This window comes from Bos grunniens, chromosome 2 (assembly GCF_055505025.1).
Source record: "Bos grunniens cultivar Pamir isolate PY7600 chromosome 2, Bosgru_T2T1.0, whole genome shotgun sequence".
Lineage (NCBI taxonomy): Eukaryota > Metazoa > Chordata > Mammalia > Artiodactyla > Bovidae > Bos > Bos grunniens.
The window spans coordinates 75,399,662-75,420,024 of record NC_141166.1 but is presented as its reverse complement, the minus strand read 5'-3'; the positions used below and the strand labels follow the sequence as shown (position 1 = coordinate 75,420,024).

Sequence of the window (20,363 nt, the reverse complement as noted above, 5' to 3'; positions counted from 1 at the left end):
TCGCGAAACTGTAACTAATTCCCGGGGATTCCCTCTAACTCCAGGCAAAGTCCCGTAAGGGCGGGGCAAGAAAAGGAGACGCCGGCGCGCGGCCTTCAGCCTCCGGGATCTCGAGAGAACTGAGGTTATCGCGATCTTTCCGGAGCCTACACTCCACGCGGAGTCCGAGCTCGTGTGCTGTGACCGGAGTGCAGGGAGGGCGGAGACTGTGCGGGAGGGAGAAGCCCCTTTGGCCTGCCCTACGGAAGCCTGCGAGGGAGGGTGGTGATCGCTGCCCAGTCTAGTTGTCCAGATGCCCAGCGCCAACGCCAGCCGCAGGAGTCAGGAGAAGCCGCGGGAGATCATGGACGCGGCGGAAGTGGGTTTCCTCCTTCTCCGGGCCTGAACAGACCCTTGGGCCGGATCGCGCTGGCGGGGAGGGGGAGAGCGGGGGGTAGGGTAAGCGGGGGCCCTAGCCTCTGGATCCTTGGCGGCCCTTTGCCTGTAGGCCACGGGCCTGGGGTCCGGGCGCCCGGAGCCTTCAACCGGGCCTCCAGGGCCCTTGCCCGAGCACCTTAGCCCGACCCACCCCGGATCGCATTTCTTCCTAGGGCGCCTGGAGGCATGGCTTACAAGAAGCGCGTCTCTGAGCTGGAAGGCGGGGGAGGGGGGCGCGGAGGGCGTGAAGTACCCACTGCCCCGGAAGTAGGAGCGGCCGGGTCAACCTTAAACTTCGCTGGGTTAGGCACGTATTTCACGTTCTCCATCTCTTTCCCCGGAAATCTTTAATGTCCACTGATAATCGATTTTTGCTCAGCACTCGTGTACCTAATGTTTTTCAAGTAATGACAGTACTTCGTAAAGCGATCTGCCACTATAATGACCGTTTTCCATGTGACAGCTTTAGAGAAAAGCTGTCATTTTTATTTCCTTTCTTTTAAGTAATCCAAGTGAGGTAGGTGGGGAAGTTTGTAGGGAATGCGTTTGAGATGAAGTGACCGCAAATCATCTATGTAATTCATAATACCCTGTAGTCCATCAGTGCTTTTCAGAAATGAATGTTTGAAACCGTTCTACAAGTGATGTGTGCTCTTAGTGAAATTGAGATTTCTACCTAGCTGCTAATTTTTCTATTGAGGAGACATGAATTTGTGATAATCTGCATAAGGAATAGATCATTTTAAAAACATTAGATGGAATAGGGTTGCTGAAATATGAACAGTAGTAATAAGTGATCCCCTTTTTTCTTTTCACATGCTGTAACCTTTTTATGCTGCCCTACTACATTTTGTGACTGTATAGTAGGACTGGGGTTGTCTTTGTCTTTACAGTGTATTTTTTTTTATTTCGGAAAAAAATTGTTCAGTAAGCACCTTAACATGTTGTCTGGTTTGTTTTGGTGTAAATACAGAATTTAATGTCTTCCAAATCTAAAGGAGAGGATTCCAACAGATAACTGTAGTGACAGAAATGAATTGTTTTATTCACATCCTAAATTACCTTGAGGGAAACCATTTTTATGTATTCTTGATCTGATTAAGTATGTAATCTAGCAGTGTGCCTTTGCAAATAGTGTAGGTCTATAGACTATCTAAGGTAGACATTGTGGCAGAGTTATGTCACTTTATAGCTGGAAGGATCTTAAGAGATCATTTTCTCGGTAAAGTGAGATTAAAATAAAAGGCTGCTTAATTTAATAAGTATAGTTTCTTAATAAGTCTGGACTCTAGGCCTCGTTTTTCCTGTTCCTGGCTTAAAATCTGTAATAAGAATTTTGGTGTCATATTGTCAGTGTTGAAGCACTTGCAACCTGATATCCTGAAGACGGTTTTAGAACAGGAAGCTGGGAAATTTTTTGATGATACTTTACAAAAGGAAAGTTGTAGTTAGCTTTTATCCAACATCTCTGATTTCTAAAAACTGGACATCTGGTGCTCAGAAAGCTTATCCCTAACTGTTGGTTCTCTTTGAACATCTCTTCCTGTAATAGGAAGTTAATAAAACTGTGGTATCTCATCCTTCTCCCTTCAAAAAGAGGAAATTTATAACCCTGCTTTGAAGTAGTTTAATCTCCTTTTTGAAGAAAGTAGTTAAGATGTGTTGTACATGTGTGTAAATTTTATTTGAGAATGCTGTTCTGTATGGTATATCAATCCAGGAGTGGTGATTCTTGAAAATAAATTATCCAGAAGCTGGGTGCTTATCCTTTTCTATGGAGTGCATATTAAATGATACGACATATTTCCACAGGTTAAAACTACTAGTTTGAATTAATAGTCCTGAAAGTTAAAATGAATTCATCTTTTTCCGTTGTGTTTCTGTGTTTATTAATACTATGCTATTAGTGTTTAAATAAAAAGTCATAATGTAAAAACTTTTTTTGTAGGATTATGCAAAAGAAAGATACGGAGTATCTTCAATGATACAATCACAAGAAAAACCAGGTTAGTAGTTATGTGATAATTTAAAAAGGCTTTTTTTACTTTCTAATTCCAGGAAAGCTCTTCATAAAGTTTTAAGTAAGGCTGACATAACTGAAAACATAACTCTGAAAAACTTAAATGGCAAACTTATGCCATTGTTGTTGTTTAGTTGCTAAGTCACCTCTGACTCTTTGAGACCCCATCCACTGTAGCCGGCCAGGCTCCTCTGTCCATGTCATTTCCCAGGCAAGAATGGAGTGGGTTGCCATTTCCTTCTCCAGGGCATCTTCCCAACCCAGGGATGGAACACACATCTCCTGCTTGGCAGGCAGATTCTTCACTACTGAGCCACCTTGAAAGTCTAAGCATATGCCATAACCCTGTGCAAATATTATCAATATAGGGTCCCTAATCTAGAAAAGGAAGAAAATACATTAAATTAGTATATATTTAAGGGGTAAATTATATTAGAAAGATATTCCTAAGTGATCATGTAAAAAGATTTGACTCTGGCCTAGGAGATAAAAGATAGTTAATAGTAGCTGCTTTCTTCATATGCAGCCTTTTTTGCATGCCTCTTGAAGCTACCTCTTTTAGCACCCTCCTTATATAAATATGTCTTTGAAAATGATTTAATTGTTTCTCTCAGACCTGTAAGTTTGCTGTTTGTAAACATTTGTTTTCCTTTTATTGGTTTCTTTTTTGTTTGTGTCTATTTTTGTTCTCTTTTTTCCCCCCTATTTTATATATGCAATTTCAACAAGTTTATCCTACTCAGCAATTTAACAATCATTTTTCTTCTGGTAGACACCCCAAAGCTTTCAAGCTTTGGTACACCTGCAGACCTTTAGGCTCTGGCCCATTGGAAGCACCAAGTACTGCTAATATATATGCCTGCCTATGAATTTTATGCTTTGAAAATAATATACCCCAGGTCAGTTTTAATTGTTATTTTAGATTTAACTCATTGCATGGTCGCAACATCACTTTTCCTCCCCAACTTTGTTGGGAAAATGTGCAATGAAAGACCAAAATAGGTTGCTGAGAATAAACCATTTCCAAAAGATAAAGCTAGTAAAGTAAAATAATTGAGTATAAAATGGGATAGAAGCAATATGCTATAGGAGAGGACTACTACCCCTGCCAGGACAAGCAAAAGAGGTCATGTGAGACTTTTTCTCAGCTTATCTGTCTTCCTGAACTGCACTTCATTGAGCTCTAACATCAAAAATCTTACTAGAGTTTGACTCCTACATAAGCCTCAGTCACCCTTTGCCACAATTAATGTTCCCATTTAGCTATCAAATCCAGACTACTGTTATAACAGTAACTGTAACAGTTACAAGCTTTCCCTACCAAAAGAAAGGTTAAACTACCTATGTAATCTGATTACACTAAATAACAGCAAAATTCTACCCTTGGTTTTACCTCTGTTAAAATCAGAAAATTTTGTTCAATATAAAGTTATCTGTCTGCTTCCATTTCTGAGGTAGTAGGTTTTCAAATTGAAACCCTACTGCCACTAATCTTTGCCTTAGCCACTCATATTGGTGGGACTGTGACATGCACCTCAGCTATGTGTGGATACTTTAAAGGTTGAGAACGCCTATGCTACTTCATTGGAATGCCACATGAAAGAAGGGCCATTATTCTTTCTTTTCCAAAGTACTATTAAAATTACTGTAATCATGATGCTTACTAATAAGTCTATTCTTTTAGACTTATTGTTTTGTTTTGAATTTTGATTGTCTAGTAAGTTGTTTGGAGAAGGCAGTGGCACCCCACTCCAGTACTCTTGCCTGGAAAATCCCACAGACGGAGGAGCCTGCTGAGCTGCAGTCCATGGGGTCGCTAGGAGTCGGACACGACTGAGCAGCTTTACTTTCCGTTTTCACTTTCATGCATTGGAGAAGGAAATGGCAACCCAGTCCAGTGTTCTTGCCTGGAGAATCCCAGGGACGGGGGAGCCTGGTGGGCTGCCATCTCTGGGGTCGCACAGAGTCAGACATGACTGAAGCAACTTAGTAGCAGCAGCAGCAGGCAAGATATAGTATGTTGGTTTAGAATGGTGGCAGTGAAGATGAAAGAGAATTGGATAGGTTTTAGAGATATATTTAGTATAGTCAATTCATAAAACTTGAGGCAAATTGCATACAGAAGGTGATAGAGAAGGTGTTAACCCTTGTACAACGTGAGTAGGAATGTAAATTGGTTATAGCCACTATGGAAAACAGTACAGGGGTTCCTCAAAAAATTAAAAATAGAACTACCATATAATACAGCAGTTCCACTTCTGGGTATTTATCTGAAGAATATGAAAGTACTAATCAAAATATATGTGCACCCTTATGTTACCGCAGCATTTTTTCCAGTAGCCAAAATATGAAAATACGCTAAGTGCCTGTTGATAGAGAAATAGATAAGAAAGAAGACGTGGTATATTTGTGTGCCATTAAAAAAGGTGAAATCTTGCCTTTTGCAACAACATGGATGGAATACAAAAATTAATAAATAAGCAAACCAAACAACAAAACAGAGAGCAGAGTAGTGGTTACTAGAAGGAGCATGAGGGGAGGGTAAAAAGGGTAACAGGGTCAAATCGGTGGAAATGTTTGGAAACTAAACTTTTGGTATTGAGCATACTGTTAAGTATATAGAAGCTGAAATATAATGTTAAACATATGAAGCATATGATGTTGTAAACCAATAAAAAGAAAAGCAAAAGAAAAGAGTGTTGCTAGAGATAAGAATCATTTAAGATAATATCAAGTACTTATGTTAGCTGTCAAACAAAGTAATTTTGATCTTGATCTCTTTGTAAATTCTGAAGTACAAAATTGTTTCACTTTTCTACTACAGATCGAGTTTTGGTTCGAATTAGTGATTTGACAGTGCAAAAAGCTGGTGAAGTTGTTTGGGTGCGTGCAAGGGTTCATACAAGCAGAGCTAAAGGTAAGATCGATTAGATGGTTACAGGTCTTTCGGTAATCACTGAATTTTTCTTTTGCAATTTCTCACAAGGCAAGGCAGATCTTTAAAAACAAAATAGAAACACCTGTTTTCCTTCTTAAATCAAAGTAAAATATTCAGTTCAGTACAGTCACTCAGTCATGTCCGACTCTTTGCACGCCAGGCCTCCCTGTCCGTCACCAACTCCCGGACTTCACCCAAACTCATATGCATTGAGTTGATGATGCCATCCAGCCATCTCATCCTCTGTCTTCCCCTTCTCCTCCTGTCCCCAATCCCTCCCAGCATCAGGGTCTTTTTCAGTGAGTCAACTCTTCACATGAGGTTGCCAAAGTATTGGAGTTTTGGCCTCAACATCAGTCATTCCAATGAACACCCAGGACTGGTCTCCTTTAGGATGGACTGGTTGGATCTCCTTGCAGTCCAAGGGACTCTCAAGAGTCTTCTCCAGCACCACAGTTCAAAAGCATCAATTCTTTGGTGCTCAGCTTTCTTCACAGTCCAACTCTCACATCTATACATGACCACTGGAAAGACCAAAGCCTTGACTAGATGGACCTTTGTTGGCAAAGTAATGTCTCTGCTTTGTAATATGCTGTCTAGGTTGGTAATAACTTTCCTTCCAAAGAGTAAGCGTCTTTTAATTTCATGGCTGCAGTCACCATCTGCAGTGATTTTGGAGCCCCCAAAAATAAAGTCTGACACTGTTTCCCCATCTATTTCCCATGAAGTGATGAGACCAGATGCCATGATCTTAGTTTTCTGAATGTTGAGCTTTAAGCCAACTTTTTCACTCCTCTTTCACTTTCACGGCTAATTTTAGGTTCTTATCAGATATTCTTAATTTGGACTTTCCATCATCAAAAAGTCTACAAACAATAAATGCTGGAGAAGTTGTGGAGAAAAGGGAACCCTTTTGCACTGTTGGTGGGAATATAAATTGATACAGCCACCAAGAAAGACAGTATGGAGATTCCCTTAAAAAACTAGGATTAAAGCTACCATATGACCCAGCAGTCCCACTCCTAGGTATATACCCTGAGGAAACCAAAATTGAAAAAGACACATACACCCCAATGTTCATTGCAGCACTATTTATAATACCTAGAACATGGAAGCAACCTAGATGTCCATCAACAAATGAATGGATAAAGAAGTTGTGGTTCATCTACAAACGAATATTACTCAGCCATAAAAAGGAACACATTTGAGTCCGTTCTAATGAGGTGGATGAATCTAGAGACTATTACACAGAGTGAAGTAAATCAGAAAGAAAAATAAATATCATATACTAACTCATATATATGGAATCTAGAAATATGGTACTGATGAATTTATTTACAAGGCAGCAGTGGAGAAACAGAATAGACTTCTGGACACAGGGAGAGGGGAGGAGAGGGTGAGATATAAGGAGAGAGTAAAATGAAAACTTACATTACCATATGTAAAATACATAGCCAATGGGAATTTGCTGTATGTCTCAGGGAACTCAAACAGGGTCTCTGTATCAACCTAGAGGGGTGGGATGTGGAGGGAGATGGGAGGGGAAGGTCAAGAGGGAGGGGACATATATACACCTACCGCTGATTGATGTTGATGTTTGACAGAAAACAAAACTCTTTGAAGCAATTATCCTTCTATTAAAAAAAATAATAATAATAATTTGGCCTTAAAACTCAGGTGAAATCTAAAACTTTAAGGTACTTTTCTAGAACCTCTCAGAAGTTTGATTTTTTTGAAGTAAAGAGTGTTTTTGAGAAGTTTTTCATTTGTTAATATGAAAATATTCTAACATTTGTAATATTTACATAAGGAGAGAGGTAGAAGAGAGATACAGGTAGCCTGAGTTGTCAGGTAGCCGCTGGCTACATTTAGCTGTTAAAATTGAAATTCTGTAGCTCAGACATCAGCTGTATTTTGAGTGCTTAGTAGCCAGAGTGGTTAGTGGCTTCATATTGAACAGACAGGACAAATATAAAATATTTTTATCATTGTAAAAACTTCTGTTAGACAGTGCTAAGAATTTAGCATTAACAACAGAAAAGAAATACTAGGGGAGTTTGAACAAACTTCAATTTCTTATGGAAACTAGTGTTCCAAATTGCCTGAAAGTATTAGTGATTCTTATTAGTTTATAACTTTATGCTTTTAGACACTTTTTCACCCTTGATCATCCCCACAAACTTGTGAAATAGGTAGAATAGGCATTGCTATTCCTTATAAGTGAGGAGAGTAAGGCTCAGAATTATAAAGCTACTTGCCCTAATTCTCATAGTAACTGGTGGAATATGAACAGAATTCAGAAGCTTTTTAGGACACCTTCTGTTGCCCTAGCACTTAATTACTTCTATACTATGTAATACATTCTGTGTTACAACACTTCTTTTTATTTTTAAATATTTATTATTGAATTAATATAGGCCTATTATTTTAAAAATTCCAACATTTTATACATATATATCTTACAGTCTTAGAATCACTTCTATTAAGAATTTGTCTATTCTTTCAGTATCCTCCCCCACATAGATGACTACTACTGGACTTTGAGAAAAATACTGGTAGAATTTTAACTTTTTAAAGAAATGTTGATTTGCCTTCATGAAAGGTTGGGCCATTTATTCTACCAGCAATAATCACACTGTATTGTAATCCTTCATTTATTTTCTCCCATTAGACGAGGAACCTTTGTTCTGTCCAAATTGGCACCTTGTTTCCTAAACAGTTACTTAGCAAATTAAAAGATGGAGTGCATGCTACATGTAATCCTGAACCAACAGTACTTCCCTCCACACTCAACCAAAAAATAGAACAGTTTGAATATGAGAAAAGACAACTACAGTGAATTCAAACACATCAGATATGTTTAAATCCATGTTTATAATGATGCTAAGGCAAACAAACGGAAAACCTAGTTGGTCATGACTGGAAGTGTCATTTCTGTATGAATTGTATATCACTGACTAATCAAATACTAGGTATGGGGAGGTGTCCCTTTAGAGAAGTATCTAGCCAATAAAATGAAGAATATTAGAACATTGTTATTTTGCCCCCAGTGAATTATCTGGGTATTGATCATCAGTGATTGCTAACAACATACAATAGAGAGACAACCAGAATATTTTATGTCTATTTATGAGAGAATACACCACCACCCAATGAAATAGTCTTACCCAAAAAGTTATACCTACATCTCGTTAAGCCTGTAGATCTAACTACCAAATTACAGGAAAGTTGTAGGACAAAGGAACATGTTAAACGACAATGGGGATACAGGCAGCAAAATCTAGACTGTAGTAAACTACGAGGCAAAAAAGGCCTGATCTCTTCAAGAAATAAATTGAACCAGGAGGAGGAGCCTATGGATTAAAACAGATCTATCTCTCAACTAATCACTTATTTAGATCCTAATTTAAATATATAGTTGAAAAGGGACTGAGACTGTTGAATATTTGAACATTGACTAGGTATTTGGTGTTAAAAAATTGTTCATTTTTTGAAGTTGAGATAATACTGTTGTAATGTTTCTTTTAAAAAGACATCTCTTACGGATCCATACCAAATTATATATGGATGAAATAATAGAGACTTTGCAGGAGTTTGCTTCAAAATAGTACAGAAATTGAGGGATAAGGCTGGAACAAATGGCCATGAATTGATAATTATTGAGATACATAAGGATTATAGGTAGGCATTGCTAACATTTACAAATAATCATTTTGTTCTTTTCTTTCAAATGTTTATCTCATTTGTTGTTTCTTTCTGCAATAATTAGTAGATTCCCCAGTTTTGCAAGGATTCTCACAATGAATAATTTTTCAAACAGTAGAGGTATAAACTCCTGCTGATTTATCATGTCTTTAGGTGTTCTGCATACAGTGTTACTAGGAAACAGTACCAAAGTTTAAAAAGTAGGTTAGAAGAAGTTTTCATCTAGTCCAAGTTTTCTGTCTCAGGAATAGGTGTTAAATTTTATCATTCCTTTTCCAGAAAAAATTTCCCCTCAAAATATCATTGTGTTGAGCATATTTTTATAGAGATTCAGTATACTCTCCTGTTTATTTTTTTGTTTGTTGGAAATAATCAGTTGATCTTCATTATTCACAGATTGTATATTTGCAAATTCACCTACTATAACATGTATTTGTAACCCCAAAATCAACACTTGGAGAGCTTTCACTGTCATTCACAGATGTACCAGATATTCACATGAGCAGTGGTGAGAAATTTGAGTCTCCTAATACAACATTATCAGCTGAGGTTAAACACAGTGAAGCTCTGCCTTGTATCAGCTCTCGCAAACAGGTGTCCTCTTTGCAGTCTATTCAGTGCTACATTCTTGACAGTTTTCTGCTTTATTTTGGTAATCTAACTGTTTAAAATTGCCTCTGAAGCACAGTGCTGAAGTGTTCTCTGGTATTCCTAAATAAAGGAGAGCCCATAATATATATTATGGAGAAAATATGAATTATTAATAGCTAAGTTTTGTCTCAGCATGAGTTATAGTGTTGTTGGACATGAGTTCTATGTTAATGAATCAACAATATATACTAAATAAGGTGTCTTTAAACAGAAATACACACAACTGATTTATGTATTGTTGGACTAATAAAAATACCATGACCAGACGTGCACAGAAACCTCACTCTATATTTCCCCTAGGAGCAGTGGTTCAGTACTTGCTAATTCATTGTTCCTGGTGACTTTATAAAATGTGTGCGTATGGTCAGTTATTCAGTCATGTCTGACTCTTTGCAACCCCATGAAAAACATACAAAACCACAAGTAGCTAGAACCGACTGTATGTAATTGTATTGGTTTACAATAATGGGTTTCTTAATGTTGAGCCATTTTTGGATTCTTGTAATAAACTGAATTTGGTAAAGGAGTGGATAGTATTTTTTTAGAATAGTACTAAGCTAAATTTCAGTAATTTTGTTTTTGAATCTTCATTAATCTGGTTTTTATAATTTTTACTTAGAAGATCCTACTTTGTTTTTAAGTTCAGATACTTGTGTGTGTGTAAGTTGTAAGTTAACCAGGTAATACGTTAATGTTTTCACATGGATTTTTCAAAGAGTACAAATAATATCTTCCTTTTTCTTCTCTACTGCGTATCCTTTGCCCCAGCCTTTGCCATTAATTCTTAATAGTTTGTCAGTGTCTTCCCCGCCAAATCTTTATTTTTAATGCACATATGCATACACATACATACATACATGATTTTGTTTTGTATGTGTTTTAATTTGTCTTATGTAGTTGATACCATATTTGTACATGGTTTCTATACCTTTTTTTTTTTTTTTCAGTTAACAATGTTTCTTGGAGATACTTCCATGATATTGGTTACAGATCTACATTAGGCAGTATTTCTCCAAAGTATTAAATTGCTGGGTTGAAGGGTTGGCATATGCATATTAAAATTTTCCAGCACCAGATTACACTCCTGAAATGCTATACTCAGTTATATTCCCCCAAGTGTGTGACAGTACCACTTGCTTCACACTCTTGGCAGTAATGATTGTCAGTGCTTTTTATTTCTGATAAGATTATTTGAAAAAGATAAATCTTTGAATTTCAGAATCCTGGTTGCTGCTACTCCCTTCTTCCTTACATGGAAAATTTATAATGACAATAAATATGACTGATTAGGAATCATTCATGTGTTTTAACTCCAGAAGTAGTAGCACATTAAAATTGGACTTAGAAAAACTACAAATGCTGTCAGTTTCAAGTAAAGTGCTGAAAAACCATGAATAAGGAAATTAAAGTGTCAAAAATATGACAGCTAGAATTCTGTTGGGGCGGGGAGCCTTTAGTCTGTTTATATAACAAATATTTGTATATTTTTCTCCTCAAATTAAGAGCAGTATTTTACGTATTTTTAAAGATTACAAATCAGATTTCTCACAATAGGTTTATGTATCAAATCCCTAAAATCAAGAGTTTTATATAGAAGTAAGGGGAAGTTTTTAATTCTTAATGAAACATTTAGCATTAGTTTCTTTGATTGTGAAAGCTTAAGTGCTTATTGAAAGTAATTGAAATGGCTGATTCATGTGAATGTATGGCAGAAACCACCACAATATTGTAAAGTAATTAGCCTCCAATTAAAATAAATTAATCAATATAAATCCTTGAAATGAAAGTAATTTAAATATGTATGATTCCTTTCAAATTTTATACATACTGCATGAAGTCATTGGCCCAAGATTATTCTTCCTAAAACCTTAACTTATACTTTCAAAAGAGCTGATTTATTTAGGTGGTCAGAGAGAATTTTTATTTGTTGTTGTATTTAGTCAGTAAGTCTTGTCCAACCCTTCGCCACCTTCTGTGGACTATAGCCCACAAGGCTTCTCTGTCCATGGGATTTTCCAGGCAAAAATACTGGAGTGGGTTGCCATTTCCTTCTCCAGGAGATCTTCCTGACCAAGGGATCAAACCCACATCTCCTGCATTGACAGGTGTATTTTTACCACTGAGTCACCAGAGAAACCCTTAGAATTTTTAATACCAAGAATCAAAACCTCAACTTATATCCATATAAGAATATTTCAGGGAAAATAATAAATGGAAAGTATTTTAAAACATATAGGTCTTTGTGGTTTATTCCATAATTGATTAACATAAGCAGTGAAGGAAGATGTTAATGTTGGGTGTTAGGAAGTGAACATACATCATCTAATAAATTCAGGAGCTTGGCAAGCTAAAGGACAGTAGGAATAGATGAAAACTAAGATTGCCTCACATCTTTGATAACTGGTTCTTCCACCAAGGCTTACTTCTTTATTGAGCCATCACTGAAGTGGAGATAAGAGTAAACGTTTTGTCTTGACTATGTACCATGTTTGTTCTTCAGCTTAGAAATAAAGATTGCACTTGATGCTATAAAGGAAGGTTTCCAACTTTACACTTTTCTAAAACGGGCTTCTTCTGTAAATTTAAGAAACTGCTTCTTCTAAAAACTTAAGAATAAAAGTACAACACAAATTTTTAACTGCTGAGGACTGAAAATATTTAAAAATAGTGAATTCATTTTGTTGTTTTGAACACTGACTTTTCCTTTCTATAAACTCACTTCTGCTGGGGCATTCCATGAAGAAAGATAAATTGTTCAGTCACTCAGTCATCTCTAGACTCTGCAGCCCCATGGACTACAGCATTCCAGGCTTCCCTCTCCCTTCACTATCTCCCAGTTTGCTCAAACTCATCCATTGAGTCATGACGCCATCCAACATCTCATTCTCCCTTGTTCCCTTCTCCTCCTGCCTTCAGTCTTTCCCAGCACTAGGGTCATATAGCAATTGATTAATCTGTCATATAAAGTTCTTGTATTAACTTAAGTAATGAGAACTCTTTGCTAAACTGAGAAATTATGTAATTGCTTCTTAGAATAAAAAATAATATATTGCTATAGTAAAAATTAACATCCTATAGTTCAGAAAGATGTAAGATGAACATTAGAGCTACACTATGACCCAGCAATCCCACACCTGGGCATGTATCCAGAAAAGACAAAAACTAGTTCATAAAGATAGATACACGCACCCCATTGTTCATAAGCGGCACTGTTTACAATAAGTAAGACACGGAAGCAGCCTAAGTGGCCATCACCAGATGAATGGATAAAGAAGATGTGCCATTTATCTACCTATCTGTTTTATGTATCTACCTGTCTCTACTTTGCTGTACACCTGAAATTAACACAGTGTTGTAAATCAACTATTCTTCAGTTTTTAAAAAGGAAGAAAAATAAAAATATCACAAATCTAGCTCCAGTCTATTCCTCTCCCCACCCCTCAAAAAACCGGTTTTGTTTCTTGTGTATTCTCTCAGGAAGAAAAGTGCATTTACAAGTATGAGCATATCCTTTGTTTTTAAATTTGTGTAAAAGGAGTCACACACACTCACATACCAGTGTATAGGAAAATGCCTTTTAGGACATTGAATTGAGCAGATCACGCTGTGCAGTGTATCACTGACCAGAGTCAAAGAAAGAACAATTTAGTTTACTAACACCTTTCAAGAACTTGGAGTCAAAAGCACTTGATAGAGGGGGTCTGAGTGGACAGCTCTGTTTACCAGGAAACCAGTACTGATTTTTTAAGTCTTTTAAAAATCTTTTTGAATGTACCATCAAGGTTCTAGTATTTGAAAGTGCTTTGAACACAGAAAACTTGGGACCATAGCATTAGAGTCATATGTAGATCTGTTCTACTCGTGAAAATTACATAGATATGGGGTGATGTTAAACCTTATTTCTTTTATTTAAATAATGCTATAATGAACAGCTTTGTCAGTAAGACGTTCCCTATTTAATTTTCTTAACATACATTCTAAGAAACATATTTTTTGAATCAGAATGTTTTAAGCCCATTGCCAAATTGATCTCTGAAAGCATTGTACAAGCCTATCTTGCTATGGACAAGTTATGAAGGAACGGTTTTCACTTAATTCTTCTGAACATTGAATAATAGTGTATATTTTTAAATTTATTCTAGTATGAGAGGTATGTGTCGTAATCCGTATTTGTTTCAACTTACAATAGTTTCATTTCCAGTAACATTTTTCTCCTTATGTTTACTTCAGTTCAGTTCAGTTGCTCAGTCGTGTCTGACTCTTTGCAACCCCATGAACCGCAGCACACCAGGCCTCCCTGTCTGTCACCAACTCCCGGAGTCCACCCAAACCCATGTCCATTGAGTCGATGATGCCATCCAATCATCTCATCCTCTTTCATCCCCTTCTCCTCCTGCCCTCAATCTTTCCCAGCATCAGGGTCTTTTCCAATGAATCAGCTCTTCACATCAGGTGGCCAAAGTATTGGAGTTTCAGCCTCAACATCAGTCCTTCCAATGAACACCCAGGACTGGTCTCCTTTAGGGTGGACTGGTTGGATCTCCTTGCAGTCCAAGGGACTCTCAAGAGTCTTCTCCAACACCACAGTTCAAAAGCATCAATTCTTCGGCGCTCAGCTTTCTTCACAGTCCAACTCTCACATCCATACATGACCATTGGAAAAACCATAGCCTTGACTAGATGGACCTTTGTTGAGAAAGTAATGTCTCTGCTTTTTAATACGCTGTCTAGGTTGGTCATAACTTTCCTTCCAAGGAATAAGCGTCTTTTAATTTCATGGCTGCAGTCACCATCTGCAGTGATTTTGGAGCCCAGAAAAATAAAGTCAGCCACTGTTTCCACTGTTTCCCCGTCTATCTGCCATGAATACTTACTAGGGTGTTTTTCTTTTAGATTATTTGTTCTAGTCCATTACCCATTGGGATCTCAGTGTCCTTTACTTATACATCTTTAAGATCTTTATGTATTAAAGATATTAACTCATATAAGTTATATGTCATTCGTAGATATTTTTCCCAGAGTGGTTTTTTAATTTTTATGCATAGGCATTTCTATAATTTTCAAACTTAGAAAGTCCTCCCCTTTTCTATTGTATTGCTCGGTTTTTTAGTTATCTCCTGAATTCCACTAGAATTAAAATCTCTTTGCTCTAATAGGGCATCTTTTCAGTTCTTTTTTATGCTGCATTGATCTGCCTGTTTCTGTACGTTTTTACTTACTGTGGCTTTATAGTATGCTGATGGTATTGGTCTCGGACATCCCAGGTGGCGCTAGTTGTAAAGAACCTGCCTGCCAGTGCAGGAGACCTAAGAGACAAGGGTTCGATCCCTGGGTTGGGAATATCCCCTGGAGAAGGGCATGGCAACCCACTCCAGTATTCTCACCTGGAGAATCCCATGGACAAAGGAGCCTGGTGGACTACAGTTCATGGAGTCGCAAAGAGTTGGACACAACTGAAGCAACTCATCATACATCGGTCTCATCTCCCCTTTCCTTTCATCTATTGGTTTTTTTTTTTAAAGATTAAAAATTTAAAATTACGTAGACTAAATACATTAAACATTAAAAGAGAACAGTGAACATTGTTCGCTTCACTCATAATCATTGATTTCATGATTTCTGTTTCGTAGAAGGCATGTTAGCTCTTAGGAGTATGCTTGCTTCTATGTACTCCTGAGTACATAGTTCTGCTTATCTCCTGTGTTGAATCTGGAACATGGCCACAATTTTCTTTAAACCCGGACTTTATTGGTCTCTTAAAAATTATTTTTTCTGAAAAAAAAAATATATATATATTTTTTCTGATTAAAAAAAATAGTACATGCTTATTGTAGAAAGTTCAGAAAATATGAAGAACAGTATAATTCTCCATGATTTCACCATCCATTAGTAGCCACATTTTTTGGTGTTTTTCTTCCTATACAATTTCATATTTTGGTGGGTTTTTTTATGCAGTCAATTTTAATATCTCTTAAAATTATGATTGGCTTTATCACTTTGTTCACATAACAGTCTGTCATGGGTGTCTAACAAATACATACTTTGTGTTCCCAACACCCACCATAGCTTTTGGACATAGTGATCCAGCTGTGAAATAGAAATGGTCGTGCAGTGCATGCATGCTGTCATGTCCGACTCTGCGATCCACGGACTAGAGCCTGCCAGGCTCCTCTGTCCATGGAAGTTTCCAGGCAAGAATACTGGAGTGGGTTGCCATTTCCTGCTTCATGGGATCTTTCCGACCCAGGGATCAAACCTGCGTCTTTTGCATCTCCTGCATTGGCAGACAGGTTCTTTACCACTGGTGCCACCTGGGCAGCCAGTTTTCATAGTCCTCAAATAAGTAGGCAGTGGCAGTAGTGCTATTAGTAATGATAATAGTTAAAAGGTAGTAATACTAGTTTACAGTTAACATTAATTGGGTGTTTGTCACAATTATAAACTTATTATATAATCCTCAAGAGTATAGATGAAAATTCAAGAAAACCCCATGAGTAATATGCTGTTATTTTCTTCATTTTGCAGATGAATAACTGAGACATAATTAATATTCTGGTACGCCCAGTCCAGTACTTTGCCTGGAAAATCCCATGGACGGAGGAGCCTGGTAGGCTGCAGTCCATTGGGTCGCAAAGAGTCGGACACGACTGAGCAACTTCACTTTGACTTTTCACTTTCATGCATTGGAGAAGGAAATGGCAACCCACTCCAGTGTTCTTGCCTGGAGAATCCCAGGGATGGTGGAGCCTGGTGGGCTGCCGTCTATGGGATCACACAGAGTGGGACACGACTGAAGTGACTTAGCAGCAGCAGCAGGCCCCTTATAGGAAGTAACGGGATATGATCCCATATCTTTTGATGTAAAAGCTTTTACTCTTTGGCAAACCTTTCCACTACATGTCACCCCTTAGTGCTAACCTAAAGACATGGTCACCCTTTGTAAGTACTGTGGAGCTCTCTGTTCTCTCCCAGGGTTTTTCTCTAGCATTGCAGTTCATCACAAGATTGCTTTGTAGTGCAGCCCAGTCAGTGCTCCTCTGTCTGCACTATTAGAGCAGCTAAAATGCTTACTAAGTCATGCACATTACCTTTTATTTCCTGTTAACATTCTGTTCTGAGTGAGCTAATATCTAGCTATAATTTCAGTAGTTCTTGGGATAATGTCATTTGATTCATCTGCAGATTTCTCTAGAGTAACAATCTTTATCAATTCAGCATCTTGAAAATCCCTTTGAATTTGTACAGCTCACGTAGTTTTCTTTTTTAAGATTTTGCTTAGAGCTTCCCTTGAAATCCACTGGCTAAGAATCCACCTGCCAATGCAGAGAACACAGGTTTGATGCCTAGCCCAGGAAGATCCCACATGCAGCCAGGCAACTAAGTCTGTGTGCCACAGCTACTGAAGCTGCACTCTGGAGCTCACACACTGCAACTGCTGAGCCCACACACCTGGAATCCACGCTCTGCAACGAGAGAAGCCACCACGAGAAGCCTGCACACTGCAACGAAGAGCAGCCTCCTCTCACCACAACTTGAGAAAGAAAACCTGCAGCAACAAAGACCCAGTGCAGCCAAAAATAATTAAATAATTTTTAAAAAGAGAGAGATTTTACTTAGTAACTGGATCATACGCCAAAGGAAAGGGGAAATGGTATCTATGTAGTATAAAAATATGTCAATCGTACATGATTTGGAAGTCCATAAATTGTGTCTGTGTTGGCACTCTGTAGCCTTTTTTTTAACATCATGATTGCTGTCAGATTTGCATTTTAAAACTGTACGTTGAATGTATTAACTGCAAGTCTGCTTGCATCTTTTGCTTTTTTAGGGGAGGAAGTAAGGGGCAAAGCTAATTCTCCGTGTAAAAGATAATTCTCATTTTAAACCGCCCCCCCCAAAATCTTGATGTTTTGAAAGAAAATCTGATAAGAAAAGTGGTCTAGAAAAGATTTAACTTGTTTTATGAGGAAGTAGTGTCCCAAAATGTGATCAGAGACTTGTAAAAAGAATCTTTTTAGAAAAAAAGAGTTGCCACAAGGATAGTGACTGGATCTATTATGACTGTCTTTCAAAAGGTTAATAATAAGGAATGATAGTTCCTTATGAAAGAAGAGAGAATCACGAGGCTCAGAATTAACACAGAAATAATACTGGTTTTAGGGCATAAAGAGAATGATCTTTTATAGACAAAGTGAATTATTGGGGGTTTAAAAAAAAGTAACATATAGGATGAAAGATTAGGAAGATCATAAAGAAATGAGTAAAATAGAATATGAGATAAGCTAGTCTGTTATTCTAAATGCTTTTAAAAATGTACTTTGGAAAGAAAGGAACCACCTGCAAAGAACATTTAAGTTCCTGTGACTAAGCTCTCATAGTTGCATCATTTGAGGCTCCTTTGATGGTTAGCATAGTACCTTTGCCTATAAAATATACCAGCTTTTGAATGAATGGTGAAAGTGATCTGAAGTTATTTGAAATTTGTTTAGTAAGTACGTACAATCACAAAATAATTCTCTTGATAAATAATGTTTTTTGAAATTGATGATTTGCTTACATTCTCAATAACATTTTAAAAGCATAGGAGGAACTTGGGTTTTAGCCTGTCAATTGAGTATGAGTATTTTGGCTGTCAAAGCCAAATTCCCAAGTGTATGGCCCTATTGAGTATAGTAAATTTGGACCCAGTTTTTAAATAGGAAAACATTTTTCTTCTTTGTAAAACCTGAACTAGCATGGTATAAAACTAGCATGTCCTTAATACACTTGTATACTTTTTGTCTTTTTCAGGAAAGCAGTGTTTCTTAGTCCTACGACAGCAGCAGTTTAATGTCCAGGCTCTTGTGGCGGTAGGAGACCATGCAAGCAAGCAGATGGTTAAATTTGCTGCCAAGTAAGTAAGCAATTATATCCTGTTGTCAGAATAAACAATGGTGGGAACCAAGACTCCCAGGGCTTTGGACCATTTTCATACATTAACATCAATGCTTCGTTTGTTTAAAAATGTAGTTATTTAAATTGTCAGTTCAGTGTTGCTGAATACATTAAACTTACAAAAGAGAAAATATGGAGCACAAGCTTGAAATTCATTTGGAACTGCTGAAGCAGCACTCTCTACAGACAAGTCACATTTACTTTCAAGTAGAGTAACAAAAAGCCTGGCAGCCTCAACACTGCAAAGCAACTTTATTTTGTTGTGTTTGTTGAGCTTCATTTCCTCCCTCCCTTTCCTAGTTTAAGATTTGCATATTAAGCAACAAGTTTTCTAACTGAATAACAGAAGTGTTTAAAATAAGAGAGTGGAATTTTGCAAATGATTCCATCCTGAAAGAAGTAACACAATTGTTTTAACATGTCACAGCTTTTAACTTGGACACCAAAAGGGTTTTTGTTTTTTAAATAAAGCTTGCCTTTTTCCCCCCACAGAAGTATTACTTCCTGGCCCAGGGTTCCTGCAGAAGCTTATTGTTTTGTTCATTTGTAAGGGGCAGGATATAGGATTAGGATATCTCTGCTCTTTATGTGTATACACTTTAAAGATGAGTTAACACAGATAGAATTGTCAATTTTAGAACTAGAAAGAAACAAAAAACTGATCTAATTTAATATTTTAATTTTATGTTTGACCCTCCCTGACTCCCTCAGCACAATTGTCTACATATAGTCACTGCTTAGCAACTGGTTTTGGTTTACAGATTTATTTATCAAATTTAGTCTGATAGTATCATGACAATACCTGCCCTCTGGTTTAAAGACTCCAGCCCATTATTTACATCCATTATTTACATTGTTCATCTCTGATGAGCTCAGATGTATCAGTACTACTAGAACCACTGGCCCCACCCCTCCCTATCTCACAGCCCTGCTACTGAGAGACTGTCACTTTCATCTTTTCTGTATCTTTTGGTGATTCATTTTGCTGTTTTCATCCCTAGTCTTTAAGGGTATATGCTTGTGGGGGTGCCTTTGTCACCTAGCCTTTTCAGGTCAATCTGTATCCTATGAAATAGGACATAAATAAACTTGGTTCCTAGAAATAAACTATCTTACAGTGAGGCTTCTGTAAGAGCCCCTGAAAACCACAGATGTATATGCTTAATTATATTTAATATACTGGAAAATACTGGAGAAAAGTTGGCTTCAAGTCAACAAACAACCTTTAGGACTTTGTTACAGGAAGGGGGACCCTTTTTAGGGCCTGAGAGTGGGCGCTTGTGTAACACTTGGAAATGAATTGTCCAAGGAAATGCACGTGCTGACAAAGCAAGAGACTGTATTGGTAAGGGGTACCTGGGTGGAGAGCAGGAAGGTAAGGGGACCCAGGAGGAGTGCTCTGCCATGTGCTTTCCGTCTCAGGTTTCATGGTGCTGGGGTTAGTCTCCGGACTCAGGGTGCACTGCTCAGCCAAGAGGGCTTCCAGCAAGGAGGATTCTGGGAGGTTGGTAGGATTTATGGCGCCTCCTTTTGACTTTTCCCGAGTTCTTCTGATTGGTGGTGGCTTGTTCCTTACCAGGACCTCCTGTCGTAAAATAACTCACGCAAATGGTTACAGTGGTGCCTGGTCGGGGTGGGTGGTTTCAGTCAGTGTTTCCCCTAACAGCTTCTGTCTCTTATATGTTAAATTGGTTCTGA

General features: G+C 37.7%; 1 protein-coding gene across 3 annotated transcripts in view; it reads left to right on the top strand.

Moving 5' to 3' along the window:
* Positions 1 to 251: 251 nt before the first annotated feature.
* The window catches only part of DARS1 (aspartyl-tRNA synthetase 1), a 64,989-nt gene continuing 44,877 nt past the window's right edge, over positions 252 to 20,363 (top strand). Inside the window, exons 1-5 of one of the 3 annotated variants that reach the window (XM_086351278.1) lie at positions 252 to 358; positions 591 to 724; positions 2,366 to 2,423; positions 5,262 to 5,354; positions 18,522 to 18,624. In XM_086351278.1, the coding sequence (XP_086207404.1) occupies positions 2,399 to 2,423; positions 5,262 to 5,354; positions 18,522 to 18,624 (221 nt within the window). In that variant the 5' untranslated portion in view covers positions 252 to 358; positions 591 to 724; positions 2,366 to 2,398. Of the gene's footprint in view, positions 359 to 590; positions 725 to 2,365; positions 2,424 to 5,261; positions 5,355 to 16,256; positions 18,625 to 20,363 lie in introns of all 3 variants that reach the window. The other 2 variants (XM_086351268.1, XM_086351287.1) reach the window with 2 other exon arrangements.